The sequence below is a fragment of the Atractosteus spatula genome, chromosome 15, assembly GCF_055471065.1.
Source record: "Atractosteus spatula isolate fAtrSpa1 chromosome 15, fAtrSpa1.hap1, whole genome shotgun sequence".
Lineage (NCBI taxonomy): Eukaryota > Metazoa > Chordata > Actinopteri > Semionotiformes > Lepisosteidae > Atractosteus > Atractosteus spatula.
The window spans coordinates 20,358,792-20,374,325 of NC_142720.1; the positions used below are offsets into that span (position 1 = coordinate 20,358,792).

Sequence of the window (15,534 nt, forward strand, 5' to 3'; positions counted from 1 at the left end):
AACTATTCAGCTGCAGATCCTGTATAGTTTTTCAGTAAACCTTTGTGGGAGTTATAAATAGATGTTACTGTATGTTAAGCAGTTCAAAAAACACTTTGTATGTAATTTTCTAAAGAAATAAGCAATTCTTAAATGGCCATCTTGTCATTAAGTTTCAGACTTAGGTAGTCTGTTTTGTAGAGAATGTCAAATCTGTACTTTATAAATTCTAAGGTGCAAATACTCTGAGAAAGCGTGAAGCGCCCTTCTTCTGTATTTCACAGTAGTATGGCTGGGAGAAAGGTGAAATCAGTCCCATCGACCCTGACAATCACCTTCCCTGCTGCTAAGTACTAGAGATGGTGTCCATGTAAGAACACGAGGACTTTGGACACCCGTATGCTGATCTTTTCTCAAGGTGTCACGTTGGAGAAGAGAAGATGTCGCTTTGCCACAGTTTCAGAACACTTGTGCGTCACTAGGACGTGATGGTTGTTTAGAAGCTGCAGGAGCACCTCCTCCCATTAGGACTTTCTCAGACACTGGGGCGGAAGTGCTCATACAATTAGCATCAGGAGGATGTAGCAGATTCAGTCGCTTGAGCCATCAGGCAAAAATAAACATGACTTAACCTGTGTCAACGTGGAGCCGGCCTCATATTTACAGCCTTCAATCAGTAAATCCTTGAGCATTTTAGAATTTCAAAATTAGAGCCCTAGATTTTTGTTACGTACAAAGTGTGTTTACTCATCTCTCATTTCAGTGTCATCACCCCCGCAGTGCTCTAGGTATTAGTGGGCACTTTGTTCCCTGAAATACACACTTTCTGTCACTTGTGATATACTAATAATGGTGTTTTATTAACACAGTATGGTTTTATATCTCTCAAATATTTTGCTGTCAAGGTAATTTAAAAACAGTTTAGCATCAGAAGACCCCACAAAGTGGCACACGTGTGTAAATAGAATTAAAAGAAAATGAGGAATGGAATTTTGTAAAATTTTATTGGTAGTTCTACATTGTTTTAAAGTAAACATGGTAAAACAAACACAAAAAGAGAGGTATACATTTGTTTGAACTGAGGTACCCTTTACTACATTTTCTTCCATTATACCATATTTATGCAGTTCAAAGAATGAAATATGCTTTTATGCAGCAAATTTAATTTGACATTGTAATTAACAGCAGAAGGAAAGTTTAAACTTAGGAGTTCCACAGTTTATATGCCGTATAGACAATACAATCTAACATACAGTAATATTACCAAGAATCATTATATACAAAGAGAAATACATACATTTATATAATATATATAGAGAGAATAGGATGAAGTATATGATTACTAGCTAGCAAAAAGTGCATTTATGAATTGTAGTCCACCATATGTACATAAGTTAAAGATTAATATTTTAAAACTATTACACAATGTGTTTTTGTAAGCTTCTGAGATTTGCTTTTATTTAACCTTCATAAGCCATTCGGGAACAGTACAGGCTTTTCTAAACAATCAGAATTTTCCTCTGCAGTTGACGATGCTTTATTATTAACATAATTACGCACATTAGAAAGACTAGAAAAAAGCGTATCCTCTTTGTCATCAGCTTCACGAGTACTTGCAGTATTTGCATTGGGGACTAGATGGTCAAGCAATTCCCCACTTCCCAGAACAGGCTTAATGACATTAAATGTTCCCCTTTTGCAGCTTCAGGAAATGGTTTGAATAGGAAATGATTTGAAGATCAGGTGTGCTGTGTTTGCCTTTAATATTAAGTCCAGAAAGTACAAGGTGACCTTTGATTACAACTCTTCACTGACTTTTGCTGCTTGATCTGATCTAGAGCCCTTAAATTTTTGAAGTCTTGCATTAATGTCTATTTTGGACGATGAGGTTTCTAGCCTCTGACCAAGGTTTCCAAGATCGGAGATGTAACCATCAAAGGAAGGGGCATTTGTCTTGGAGAAAGAAACGTTTGCATGTGGTGCTTCAACATGTGGAGCTTTCACATTGATCCTAGGGGCTTCAACATCAATATTTGGTATGTTTAGACTTTTCCTCGGTGTTGGTGGTTCATAGCTCAGATTAGGTTTTGACAGCCTAAGATTAGGTAGACTGACATTCAAATCTGGATCTGTGATTTCACCTTGGAGGGATGGCACAGTGGCATTAATGCCAGCTTTTGGGGGGGTTATATTTAGATCCATATCACGATCCAAATGTGACATTTTAGGTGAGGTAAATGAGGGCTTTAAGCTAGAACTCGTTAGGTTTGAATCAGGACCATCAAGGTCTAAATCAGAAATATTAAAAGCAAAATTCCCCTTAGGTGAGCTCATGTCAAGTTTTGGAGTACTTATAGCTCCCTTTACTTGTGGGACAGAACAGTCTGTGTTTGGAATTCCGTCACCAGTATCCATATTTAAATCTGGTTTTGATCTTGAAAGAAATTTGCGGAGGTTAATTGTTGCTTTTTGAGATTCAGCTTTTACCTGAGACTTATTTACGTCAAAGCTCGGTCCCTTTATATTGCTTTGAACTTGTGGTGCAGATAGATCTGTATCTCCTGGTCTTTTCAGGTCTAGGTTTGGTGTCGACATGTCAATGTTGGGTGTTTTCTTCTTTGCATCCATATCTAGATCTGGTCCCTTAGGCTTTTTTTGTGAAGTTCCAAATGAGGGTAGCTTGAATTTTGGCCTTTTTAGTGTTCCTCCTGGAACCTCTAGGTCAATGTCAGGGATATCAACTTTAGGCCGTTTCATATCAACATTGGGACCTTCAATTCCTGGAGTTGACAAAGCTGCATTTCTTAACAGTTCAGGTGGACTGAAATCAAGCTCAACATCAGGTAGCTTATGAATTTTAAACTTTGGCACTTTTAACTGACCTTTTGGTAATTTGACATCGTGACTTTGTGTGTTGGAAAAAGACATATCAAAGTCTCCATTAATGTTTGATGTCTGAATATCCATATCTGGTTCCTTTACTTTTGGTCCAGAGAGCCCAAAGTCAGGCATTTTAAGAGATGACTTTTTGAATTTTCCCTTAGGAGCATCTATGTCAAGATTTGGAGTTTTTAAGTCAAGATTTGGGGACTTCAATTCAACATTTGAACCTTTAAGATCAGCTTTGGGTAAATTAATATCCAAGTCAGGAGTATTGAATCCTCCCTTCATCTTAGGAGCTGAGAAGTTCAAGTCTGGTGTCTTCATGTCTGCATCAATGTCCAGGTCTGGTCCCTTGACTTTTGGCCCAGAGATCCCAAAATCAGGCTTCTTAAAAGTTGGCATATTGAATTTTCCCTTAGGAGCTTCAATGTCAAGATTGGGGGCCTTTAAGTCAAGATCTGGACCTTTAAGATCAGCTTTGGGTAAACTCACATCCAAGTCAGGAGTATTGAATCCTCCCTTCATCTTAGGAGCTGAGAAGTTCAAGTCTGGTGTCTTCATGTCTGCATCAATGTCCAGGTCTGGTCCTTTGACTTTTGGCCCAGATAGACCGAATTCAGGTTTCTTAAAGGTTGGCATTTTGAATTTCCCTTTTGGAGGATTGATGTCAAGGTTTGGAGCCTTTAAGTCAAGATTTGGACCTTTAAGATCACCTTTGGGTAAACTCACATCCAAGTCAGGAGTATTGAATCCTCCCTTAATCTTAGGAGCTGAGACGTTCAAGTCTGGTGTCTTCATGTCTGCATCAATGTCCAGGTCTGGTCCCTTGACTTTTGGCCCAGAGATCCCAAAATCAGGCTTCTTAAATGTTGGCATATTGAATTTTCCCTTAGGAGCTTCAATGTCAAGATTGGGGGCCTTTAAGTCAAGATCTGGACCTTTAAGATCAGCTTTGGGTAAACTCACATCCAAGTCAGGAGTATTGAATCCTCCCTTCATCTTAGGAGCTGAGAAGTTCAAGTCTGGTGTCTTCATGTCTGCATCAATGTCCAGGTCTGGTCCTTTGACTTTTGGCCCAGATAGACCGAATTCAGGTTTCTTAAAGGTTGGCATATTGAATTTTCCTTTTGGAGGATTGATGTCAAGGTTTGGAGCCTTTAAGTCAAGATTTGGACCTTTAAGATCAGCTTTGGGTAAACTCACATCCAAGTCAGGAGTATTGAATCCTCCCTTAATCTTAGGAGCTGAGAAGTTCAAGTCTGGTGTCTTCATGTCTGCATCAATGTCCAGGTCTGGTCCCTTGACTTTTGGCCCAGAGATCCCAAAATCAGGCTTCTTAAATGTTGGCATATTGAATTTTCCCTTAGGAGCTTCAATGTCAAGATTGGGGGCCTTTAAGTCAAGATCTGGACCTTTAAGATCAGCTTTGGGTAAACTCACATCCAAGTCAGGAGTATTGAATCCTCCCTTCATCTTAGGAGCTGAGAAGTTCAAGTCTGGTGTCTTCATGTCTGCATCAATGTCCAGGTCTGGTCCCTTGACTTTTGGCCCAGATAGACCGAATTCAGGTTTCTTAAAGGTTGGCATATTGAATTTTCCTTTTGGAGGATTGATGTCAAGGTTTGGAGCCTTTAAGTCAAGATTTGGACCTTTAAGATCAGCTTTGGGTAAACTCACATCCAAGTCAGGAGTATTGAATCCTCCCTTCATCTTAGGAGCTGAGAAGTTCGAGTCTGGTGTCTTCATGTCTGCATCAATGTCCAGGTCTGGTCCCTTGACTTTTGGTCCAGATAGACCAAATTCAGGTTTCTTAAAGGTTGGCATTTTGAATTTCCCTTTTGGAGGATTGATGTCAAGATTTGGAGCCTTTAAGTTAAGATTTGGACCTTTAAGATCAGCTTTGGGTAAACTCACATCCAAGTCAGGAGTATTGAATCCTCCCTTCATCTTAGGAGCTGAGAGGTTCAAGTCTGGTGTCTTCATGTCTGCATCAATGTCCACATCTGGTCCCTTGACTTTTGGCCCAGAGATCCCAAAATTTGGCTTCTTAAAAGTTGGCATTTTGAATTTTCCCTTAGGAGCTTCAATGTCAAGATTGGGGGCCTTTAAGTCAAGATCTGGACCTTTAAGATCAGCTTTGGGTAAACTCACATCCAAGTCAGGAGTATTGAATCCTCCCTTAATCTTAGGAGCTGAGAAGTTCAAGTCTGGTGTCTTCATGTCTGCATCAATGTCCACGTCTGGTCCCTTGACTTTTGGCCCAGAGATCCCAAAATTTGGCTTCTTAAACGTTGGCATTTTGAATTTTCCCTTAGGAGCTTCAATGTCAAGATTGGGGGCCTTTAAGTCAAGATCTGGACCTTTAAGATTACCTTTGGGTAAACTCACATCCAAGTCAGGAGTATTGAATCCTCCCTTCATCTTAGGAGCTGAGAAGTTCAAGTCTGGTGTATTCATGTCTGCATCAATGTCCAGGTCTGGTCCCTTGACTTTTGGTCCAGATAGACCGAATTCAGGTTTCTTAAAGGTTGGCATATTGAATTTTCCTTTTGGAGGATTGATGTCAAGGTTTGGAGCCTTTAAGTCAAGATCTGGACCTTTAAGATCAGCTTTGGGTAAACTCACATCCAAGTCAGGAGTATTGAATCCTCCCTTCATCTTAGGAGCTGAGAAGTTCAAGTCTGGTGTCTTCATGTCTGCATCAATGTCCAGGTCTGGTCCCTTGACTTTTGGCCCAGAGATCCCAAAATTTGGCTTCTTAAAAGTTGGCATTTTGAATTTTCCCTTAGGAGCTTCAATGTCAAGATTGGGGGCCTTTAAGTCAAGATCTGGACCTTTAAGATTAGCTTTGGGTAAACTCACATCCAAGTCAGGAGTATTGAATCCTCCCTTCATCTTAGGAGCTGAGAAGTTCAAGTCTGGTGTCTTCATGTCTGCATCAATGTCCAGGTCTGGTCCCTTGACTTTTGGTCCAGATAGACCGAATTCAGGTTTCTTAAAGGTTGGCATATTGAATTTTCCTTTTGGAGGATTGATGTCAAGGTTTGGAGCCTTTAAGTCAAGATCTGGACCTTTAAGATCAGCTTTGGGTAAACTCACATCCAAGTCAGGAGTATTGAATCCTCCCTTCATCTTAGGAGCTGAGAAGTTCAAGTCTGGTGTCTTCATGTCTGCATCAATGTCCAGGTCTGGTCCCTTGACTTTTGGCCCAGAGATCCCAAAATTTGGCTTCTTAAAAGTTGGCATTTTGAATTTTCCCTTAGGAGCTTCAATGTCAAGATTGGGGGCCTTTAAGTCAAGATCTGGACCTTTAAGATCAGCTTTGGGTAAACTCACATCCAAGTCAGGAGTATTGAATCCTCCCTTCATCTTAGGAGCTGAGAAGTTCAAGTCTGGTGTCTTCATGTCTGCATCAATGTCCAGGTCTGGTCCCTTGACTTTTGGTCCAGATAGACCGAATTCAGGTTTCTTAAAGGTTGGCATATTGAATTTTCCTTTTGGAGGATTGATGTCAAGGTTTGGAGCCTTTAAGTTAAGATTTGGACCTTTAAGATCAGCTTTGGGTAAACTCACATCCAAGTCAGGAGTATTGAATCCTCCCTTCATCTTAGGAGCTGAGAGATTCACGTCTGGTGTCTTCATGTCTCCATCAATGTCCAGGTCTGGTCCCTTGACTTTTGGCCCAGAGATCCCAAAATTAGGCTTCTTAAACGTTGGCATTTTGAATTTTCCCTTAGGAGCTTCAATGTCAAGATTGGGGGCCTTTAAGTCAAGATCTGGACCTTTAAGATCAGCTTTGGGTAAACTCATATCCAAGTCAGGAGTATTGAATCCTCCCTTCATCTTAGGAGCTGAGAAGTTCAAGTCTGGTGTCTTCATGTCTGCATCAATGTCCAGGTCTGGTCCTTTGACTTTTGGCCCAGATAGACCGAATTCAGGTTTCTTAAAGGTTGGCATTTTGAATTTCCCTTTTGGAGGATTGATGTCAAGATTGGGGGTCTTTAAGTTAAGATCTGGACCTTTAAGATCAGCTTTGGGTAAACTCACATCCAAGTCAGGAGTATTGAATCCTCCCTTCATCTTAGGAGCTGAGAAGTTCAAGTCTGGTGTCTTCATGTCTGCATCAATGTCCAGGTCTGGTCCCTTGACTTTTGGCCCAGAGATTCCAAAATCAGGCTTCTTAAACGTTGGCATATTGAATTTCCCCTTAGGAGCTTCAATGTCAAGATTGGGGGCCTTTAAGTCAAGATCTGGACCTTTAAGATTAGCTTTGGGTAAACTCACATCCAAGTCAGGAGTATTGAATCCTCCCTTAATCTTAGGAGCTGAGAAGTTCAAGTCTGGTGTCTTCATGTCTGCATCAATGTCCAGGTCTGGTCCCTTGACTTTTGGCCCAGAGATCCCAAAATCAGGCTTTTTAAACGTTGGCATTTTGAATTTCCCCTTAGGAGCTTCAATGTCAAGATTGGGGGTCTTTAAGTCAAGATCTGGACCTTTAAGATCAGCTTTTGGTAAATTAATATCTAAGTCAGGTGTATTGAATCCTCCCTTCATCTTAGGAGCTGAGAAGTTCAAGTCTGGTTTTTTCATGTCTGCATCAATGTCCAGGTCTGGTCCCTTGACTTTTGGCCCAGAGATCCCAAAATCAGGCTTCTTAAAAGTTGGCATATTGAATTTTCCCTTAGGAGCTTCAATGTCAAGATTGGGGGCCTTTAAGTCAAGATCTGGACCTTTAAGATCAGCTTTGGGTAAACTCACATCCAAGTCAGGAGTATTGAATCCTCCCTTAATCTTAGGAGCTGAGAAGTTCAAGTCTGGTGTCTTCATGTCTGCATCAATGTCCAGGTCTGGTCCCTTGACTTTTGGCCCAGAGATCCCAAAATCAGGCTTCTTAAAAGTTGGCATATTGAATTTTCCCTTAGGAGCTTCAATGTCAAGATTGGGGGCCTTTAAGTCAAGATTTGGACCTTTAAGATCAGCTTTGGGTAAACTCACATCCAAGTCAGGAGTATTGAATCCTCCCTTAATCTTAGGAGCTGAGAAGTTCAAGTCTGGTGTCTTCATGTCTGCATCAATGTCCAGGTCTGGTCCCTGTATTTGAGTGTTTGGACTATTAATGTTCATACTGGGCCATTTCTTTGTTGCAGCTGGATCTTTGATGCCTCCTTTCAAGTTTGGTCCCTGAAGATCCAAAACATCAGGATCACTCAGATTTGGCAATGACACATTTGTTCCAGTATTCTTTAGTTTTTTGTTCAATCGTGTATTGATGCCATTAACTCTTGTACCTGGTAGTGTTAAGCTTCCATCAAGAGACTGTTGAGGTCTGAGGTATTTTTTTATCTTACTGTTGAATAGTTTGTTATAGCCAACATTCACAGGCCCCTAGAAAGAAAAGACAGAACATGTAAACAAACAGACAAGTGCAAACACTTGAAATATTAACATACAGTATATATGACATATAACAGCACTTACTGTATTTGGAGTGCTGAACCCAGTTATTCCAAAGACGTTGTTGGGAGCATTTTGACCATGTTTTGTATGGACTTTCATGTTTGCATTGTAAGGCTCAGTCATTTTCAATAACTTAACCACATCGTCCTTCTTCAAGTTGTCAAAGAAGATGGTAGCACCAACAATTTCATCCCCTAAGAGAGGAAGGTTAAAAAAAATCACAAATTAAAAAGACATTCTTAAATTCTTATAGATTAACAAAAGGACATTTGTGTGCAATAAACTATGATTTTAGATCTATTTAAAAAGTAATATCCTAATGTAATCGATAATCAAAAAATTACCTTAAATATTATATTGTAAGGGAAATAAATAGGTACATTTCAAAGGGTTGCTTATTACCAATGGGTTATCATTTTAAATGTAATAATGAGTTACATAACCTGTTTTGGGTGATACAGTAGTGCAGTGGTTAGCATTGCTACCTCATGGGGCTCGGTTCAGTTTCGGAAGTGGGGTGCAGTCCGTATAAGGTTTGTACTTTCTCCTTGTTTGTGTGGGTCTCCACTGGGTGCTCTGGTTTCCTCCCGCAGTTCAAAGACACATTGGTAGGTTAATTGGCTTCTGGAAAAATTGGCCCTGGTGTGAGTGTGGGTGTCTGTGTCTGTCTGCCCTGCGATATACTGGGGTGTATCCTGACTTGTGCCTATTTCTTGCCGAGCTAGGCTCTGGCTTCTTCATGACCCTGACTTGGATGGGGGGGTTAGAAAATGGATGGGTGGCTGATCTCATTTACCCTCTTTAAGACCACGGGCTGCAGCAAGTGAATCATCTTTGATGTCTGCGACAACAATGCCTCCTTCCTCAGCTTCCTCCAGGACCAGGTTGTCTGAGAAGCTCCGGTTTCTCTTATGTCCATTCTAGAAAATCAAACACACATGGAGAGCTTTGAAGGTTAGCTGGAATATGAGGTACCAATGGCATTGGAAATTAAGTCTGTAAAAAAAACAGATGAAACAATTGAGCTTTGAATCAAATGCCTTTATGGCCTTTTGTGTCTTATAAAGCATTCTTTATCTTTTGAAATAGTTTGGATGTTTACTGCTCTTTCTGGTCTTAACATGCTGTCTGTGTTAAAGTTGTACTTGCTCTTAATAACAAGAATGTAAGTAATACAAGAGAAATAGTTCACCTACCATAATGCCAGTCTTTTGATTACAGTTGCATGACTTTTTGAAACCTCTCGTAGAAACCTGTCAGAAACAAAAACAAAAAAGCATTGTTAAGTTCCTAAATAATTCAAGTATTCGATTTCCGGTATACTATGCTAATTGATGTAAGTGGGAATGTATATTGTTTTGTACAGATATTTGGTTTAAACTATTGTCAAACTTCAGCCCAGTGACCGTCCCAGTCTGATCCCCCAGTAGTCAAATGTCTGACATGGTCAATAAATGTTTTCAGAAAATCCCATGGCCTTCTCTAACAACAGCCACTGACTAATTATAGCAAGTGTTATACTGCAAAAGGGAATCAGTCCATAAGAAAATAAATAATGATACATAGTGACATTTTATTTTGAATCAAGGTAACCCTCGAGCACTGCGTCTGACTGTTTCGTGATGATTCTTTCACCAGCACAGAGGTGATAAAGAGGTGGCAGACTTGCTAAAAGGGTCCTGAGCTGAGACTGACTATTAGTGCAGCATTTCTTTAGGCAGATACAAGTAGCTCATACTTCCCTGTCCTGCAGCACACACCCAACCCCTTGTATGGTCACATTAGTCATGTTCTCCGAATGCAGAAGGGTAACTGCTGCTCCTAATATTCATATTCCATCAGAAACCCTAACTTATGAAATAAACATCATGGACTCGTTTCACAAGGGATGAAACCTTTTCTGTATAACGTGACTAAACTGCAAATGTCACCAGCAGCATCTCATTTTAACTCAACCACATCCTCTGTAAAACAGAGCAGCTAAACAAAGGAGAAACCAATGTAGTCAGATTCACCCAGTCGTATTTCCGTTAGCAATTCAAGCATTTTCAAGGAATAATATCACAAATTACCTAAAACAGGCATTTCTATACACGCACTCTCCTTTTACCTTTTCTTTCAAGAGCTAATGTGATGTGGGGTAAAGTATACTGGAGCTGAAGACCGGACATTGAGATCAAGTCCTTTCTGGCTCTGTGAGGTGGTCACACAGGTCAGGTAGAAAAGGACTGAAAGGAAGTCTTGTTCTCAAGGAGCCCATCAGACAAATCGCGAATGTGCTGATTTCTGATGCCAGAGGAATGCGGCCCCTGCATTGTTTTCATCTGTAGCTGAGCATTGATGAAGTGCAACTGGCAGTGCTGGGTCACAGCCCTTTTCATGTCATTTCAGCTTGTATAATGAGAGACACAGGCACCTCCCTTTCAATTTCAAGAGTGTATGTACTGAAGACCCTGCATCAACAACATTTATTTCCTGATGCTATTGCAAATTACCCTCCTGCTCTAGGGACTGCTAGGTCTTTCTCTTCCTTTCTGCTTTGGTAAGCAAATGTTTTAGCTGCTATGTTGTACACTGAATGCAAAATCTTAAGCAAAGTTTAAAACTGCCCATGTTTACCATAGTAATAGACAGCTATTGCAAGAACACTTTACAGCAATAATAAAAACAGTGCAAAGTAAACGATGAATCATCTGTATTCTCAGATGTGTAGTTTCCTAATTCAATTACACATGTAGTTTGAAATATTGTCAGTATAATGTTTTGAAAATGCTTGTTTTTCCATTGTCGATGACAAACATATAATTCTGCCTGTATTTATGTATATTCAGTACATAGATATTTCTGCATTCTATGCGAAGCCTGGAATTGAAATTTGTGCAGGTAGACAGCCTTACAGACAGCTGTGTCCTGTGGTTTTTTAAGGCATAGCTTCAGGGCTGCTGCAGTGAAACACCTGATAACACGTTTTTGAGCCGAATTACCAAACAGGACAGAATGAACTGGTTGGTCTAGTGCCTGAGGGGAAGTATGAGCTCATGTCAGTGTGCCCAGGTACCATGCATACCTTTCATTACCACACCCACTGCTCCTTATTATTGTATTCAGATGAAGTGTCATATGAAGAACCAAGCTGAGCTGATGATTATGGTTTGCCTGAAAGGATCTAGCATTGACTTTTTTATTGTGAAAATTGAAACTATGTTACCACACTGACAGTTTTAATAAGATGCACCCAGTGACTTTAGGACACAGCAATGATTAAGATATTGAATTAAATACTTTTAATTACTAACCTGCTCGAATACAGAAACGTTTCTTCTTCATAAAACAAGAAAAACCTATGTACTGTATATATTTCTGTACATTTGAAAAATGAAACAATTTCTAAACTCTTCCAAACTGCCCTTCTTTTGAAATGTTTAGTTTCAGATGCTAACATAAATACTATGTAAATGAACACATTTCACCAAAAACATCTCACTTCTAATACTTCCAATTTACCTTTGTAAACATTTATTTTTATTATTGTATGTTCCTTAAATGCTATATAATTATTTACATTTTTTACTTAATCCTCAATAAAATGGTTTTTAAACAGAGAAGCTCAATGAATCAATGCAATGTTATGACCCCCAGCTGTGCAGCAGGTGGACAGGGGTGGGATATTTTTGTCCTTCAAGTATACAGTACATTCACCAGCCACAAATGGAAAGCTGTTTGCTCTTTATCTGTCTTCTCCTTTCCTTTACTGTCATGACCTGCGAGTGGATTTTCTTTCACTCAGCTTATTTAAGTTAACTTGTGGGTTATAGGCTTATGGAATACACAGAATAAAGAGTAGCCAGAGCTCTGCTTACAGCAGTATTACTAGCTGCTTGTACAATTGGATATATCCCCAGACCTCCTGAAACACCTAGAAGTATACAAATAGATTAGATCGGGGAATTGGAAGTGTGCTGTCCGTGTCAGTGCACGTGCTCTCCAGGGTGGAGTAATCGTTAGCACTCTGGACTTCACTGCTGAATGCTGATGGATCAAACTCCAGCCGGGATGCTGCTGTTGTGTCTTTTAGCAAGGAGGCTTAAGGAAGTGATAATGGTAGCTGAGAATTTATTCTGTAGTGACATATCTAGTTATATAAAGTAAGTAAAACTTAAAAGTATTGCAATAAAATATCGCTGCAACAATAAGAGACAGTTTCCTTTTATCTTTAATGCTTGTTTTACACATTCGTCTTTATAAGCAGTCACGTTTTATTTATGTATAACTATAGCGACTTAGCTGAACTGTTTTTACTTTCAGCACTACCTCTTTTACATGAATTGAATGCTTTATCATGAAAAGTGATTACTTTCATGTGAATCTGCTCATTTAAAATACAGTTGCCAACACCTTATAGCTACATCTTTTAGAAAATTAAAACATCTCTTGCTGCATGGGTGTTCACTTAATTTAGAAGAGATATCACTGCTAGGAAAAATATCTACTTTAATAGATTGCATTTATTCAAATTAAGTGACTTGATAAACTTATTTATTCATGTAGAGAGCACGAATGCTTCTCGCCGTACCTGTATATACTTTTGTGAAGCTTTCGTAAAGTCAAGATGCATTCAGTCTTACCTTTAAGCGTCTTGCCAAGTGTCCTGAAGGGATGCAGTGATGTTGTCGGGTCAGTATCCTTTCAACTGTGTCTCAGAGGCAGCCGCTGCCAGTTAAATGACATTCCACATGACCCACCAAACAGGTTCTGCCTCTGCTGTCCCTGCCTTCCCAGGGAGGGGACAGCCACATTCTGGTGGTGATAGTCGAAACCCAGGGAGGTGAGCAGAGAACTCACCAGGGACAGCCCAAACCAGATATCCAGAAACACACACTAAGCCATTGCAAAAAGGCCTATTAAAAAACTGTGGCTCTCTAGGAAACTGACAGAGTATCCTGAGTTTCTGCCGGTCTGCAACAAGGTGACTAATCCGATCTTGCGTTCTTTGAATAGCTGAGCCATTAATTGACAAGATCAGGGGCATCAGAGGTGGATCATTTAATGGTCAAGGTGCTAACCATGATATCTGGTATATAAGCAAATTAGACACTGAGCACGTCCAGAATATTCAGTTACTATTGCTGTTCCTGAAACGATCACCCCAGGCAAAGCATAAGGGGCACGAAGATTTTGATTCACATCAAAAATACCTTCACTTCATTGCCAGTCATTAGTGAAAGTGCTGAAAGCTCCACTCCACTCCTGTGCAGTGATACAGAGTGGTGACTCCAGCTGCCCCCGAACCTGACTCATGAGTTGTTGTCCCTAAGACACAGTCTTGATATTTGAGGCAGTTGACCTAATTCTCTAGAAGGTGATTTACCTAATGATACTAGTAAAGGCATATCTAAAATAAGCCTCTACAGGAGAATTGTACCCAAACCTTTGATTACTATGATTGTCTTATAAAAGGTTGCTGATATTTTTATTACTGGGACAGATTTAGGCATATGCTGCTGGGAAAACAGCCAACACTACCCATAAAAATAAATGAAAAATTAATTCAGCCGAGAGGTATATATATGTTTTTACATGCCTACAGCAGAGTATTGTAAAACAAGGTAATTTTGCCTAGAGGTGGGATTTTGGCCCTAAGAGCAAAAGAAATCTTCTTGATTCATATTACACTTAAATATGTGTGCTTCTCCCTCAAGCTCTGACTTGTTTCTTTGTTACTTCTCTTTAATAAAGTTGCAGTCTTTGCCGAAACTGGGAATCACAAAGAAAGGCTTGAATCAGTTATCTGAAAACATGTAAGTGGGGAAACAGACATCTTGCTTGCTGAAAGAAGCTTATGGTGAAGGGTTAATGTACAGTATTTCACATTATCGCTAATGAGAAAAGGTTGAATTGTTTTCCAGTGCACAGTCTGGCCAGTGACTTAAAATATTCACCAAGACCGAGTAGTCTTCCTACTAAACTGTGATATGAATGAAAGGACAAAAACAGAAAGAAATTTAAAAAAAATAATTGCTTGGCCTTGTATATACAAATACACACACCCCCTTACACACTTACTCTCACACACCTACGTGTTAAAATACACACACCCTTACACTTTCACACAACAATGTTCATATACACACACCCTTACACACTTACACATTTAAATACACACACACCCTTACACACTTACTCACACACGTGCACATTTAAATACACACACACCCTTACACACTTACTCTCACACGTGCACATTTAAATACACACACACCCTTACACACTTACTCTCACACACCTACGTGTTAAAATACACACACCCTTACACTTTCACACAATAATGTTCATATACACACACCCTTACACACTCTCACAAACGTACACATTTAAATACACACACCCCTTATACACACTTTCACACACGTACACATTTAAATATACACACCCTTAAACACACTTACTCTCACACACGTACACATTTAAATACACACACACCCTTAAACACACTTACTCTCACACACGTACACATTTAAATACACACACCCTTAAACACTACCTCTCACACATGTACATGTTTATATACACACCATTACACACTTTCACACATAAATGTTTACACAGTATACAAACACCTTTTCACAGATACACACACCCTTACACACGTACTTACACACATACACATCCCCTTACACATATATTCATACAGTACACATGCAACTTTACTCAATGTCTCGTCCTCTGTGCTATTTTTGCTCCTCCATCTTATGTGTGGTTACTCTTGGAGTTGAAATGGAGTCTTGCCCTGTCCAGTAGGGGGAGCCAGATGTAGGCTTCAGAATGAATATCCCAGCACTCCTGCTCATGAAGGACAATCTGTGCTTGACTCAGGTCTGAACTGCTGCAAAACACAGACGTTCCTCTAAGGCATGTTTCTCCGTGTAACAGAATTTTGCTCACAAACCAGAGTTTAGCTTTGAGAATTTATTTAGTACCGCAAGCAATCTCACAGCCTTATGACCTTTGGGATACTCACAGGGAAGTTTATCACACTAACGCAACAATACGATCATTACGACATCATAGGAAGTATCAGTATGTACTCTATAAATAATCAACTGAAAATGTAATCTCATAATGTATATATATCACAAATACATATCGGTACAAAATTCCGAAATGTTTATATGTAAATAGGTTGAAACTGCTTGACAACTGCATACATAAATAATA

The 15,534-nt window shown here is 39.7% G+C and overlaps 1 protein-coding gene across 1 annotated transcript; it reads right to left on the reverse strand.

Annotated features, from left to right (window-relative positions):
• Positions 1 to 969: 969 nt before the first annotated feature.
• Positions 970 to 13,007, reverse strand: LOC148820212 (neuroblast differentiation-associated protein AHNAK). The gene is made up of 5 exons (XM_088934395.1): positions 12,945 to 13,007; positions 9,516 to 9,572; positions 9,116 to 9,239; positions 8,341 to 8,513; positions 970 to 8,247 (listed from the first exon to the last, which is right to left on the reverse strand). Exons 2-5 carry the CDS (start codon positions 9,516 to 9,518, stop codon positions 1,777 to 1,779), a joined length of 6,771 nt encoding a protein of 2,256 aa, XP_088790521.1. The 5' UTR covers positions 9,519 to 9,572; positions 12,945 to 13,007; the 3' UTR covers positions 970 to 1,776.
• Positions 13,008 to 15,534: the final 2,527 nt, after the last annotated feature.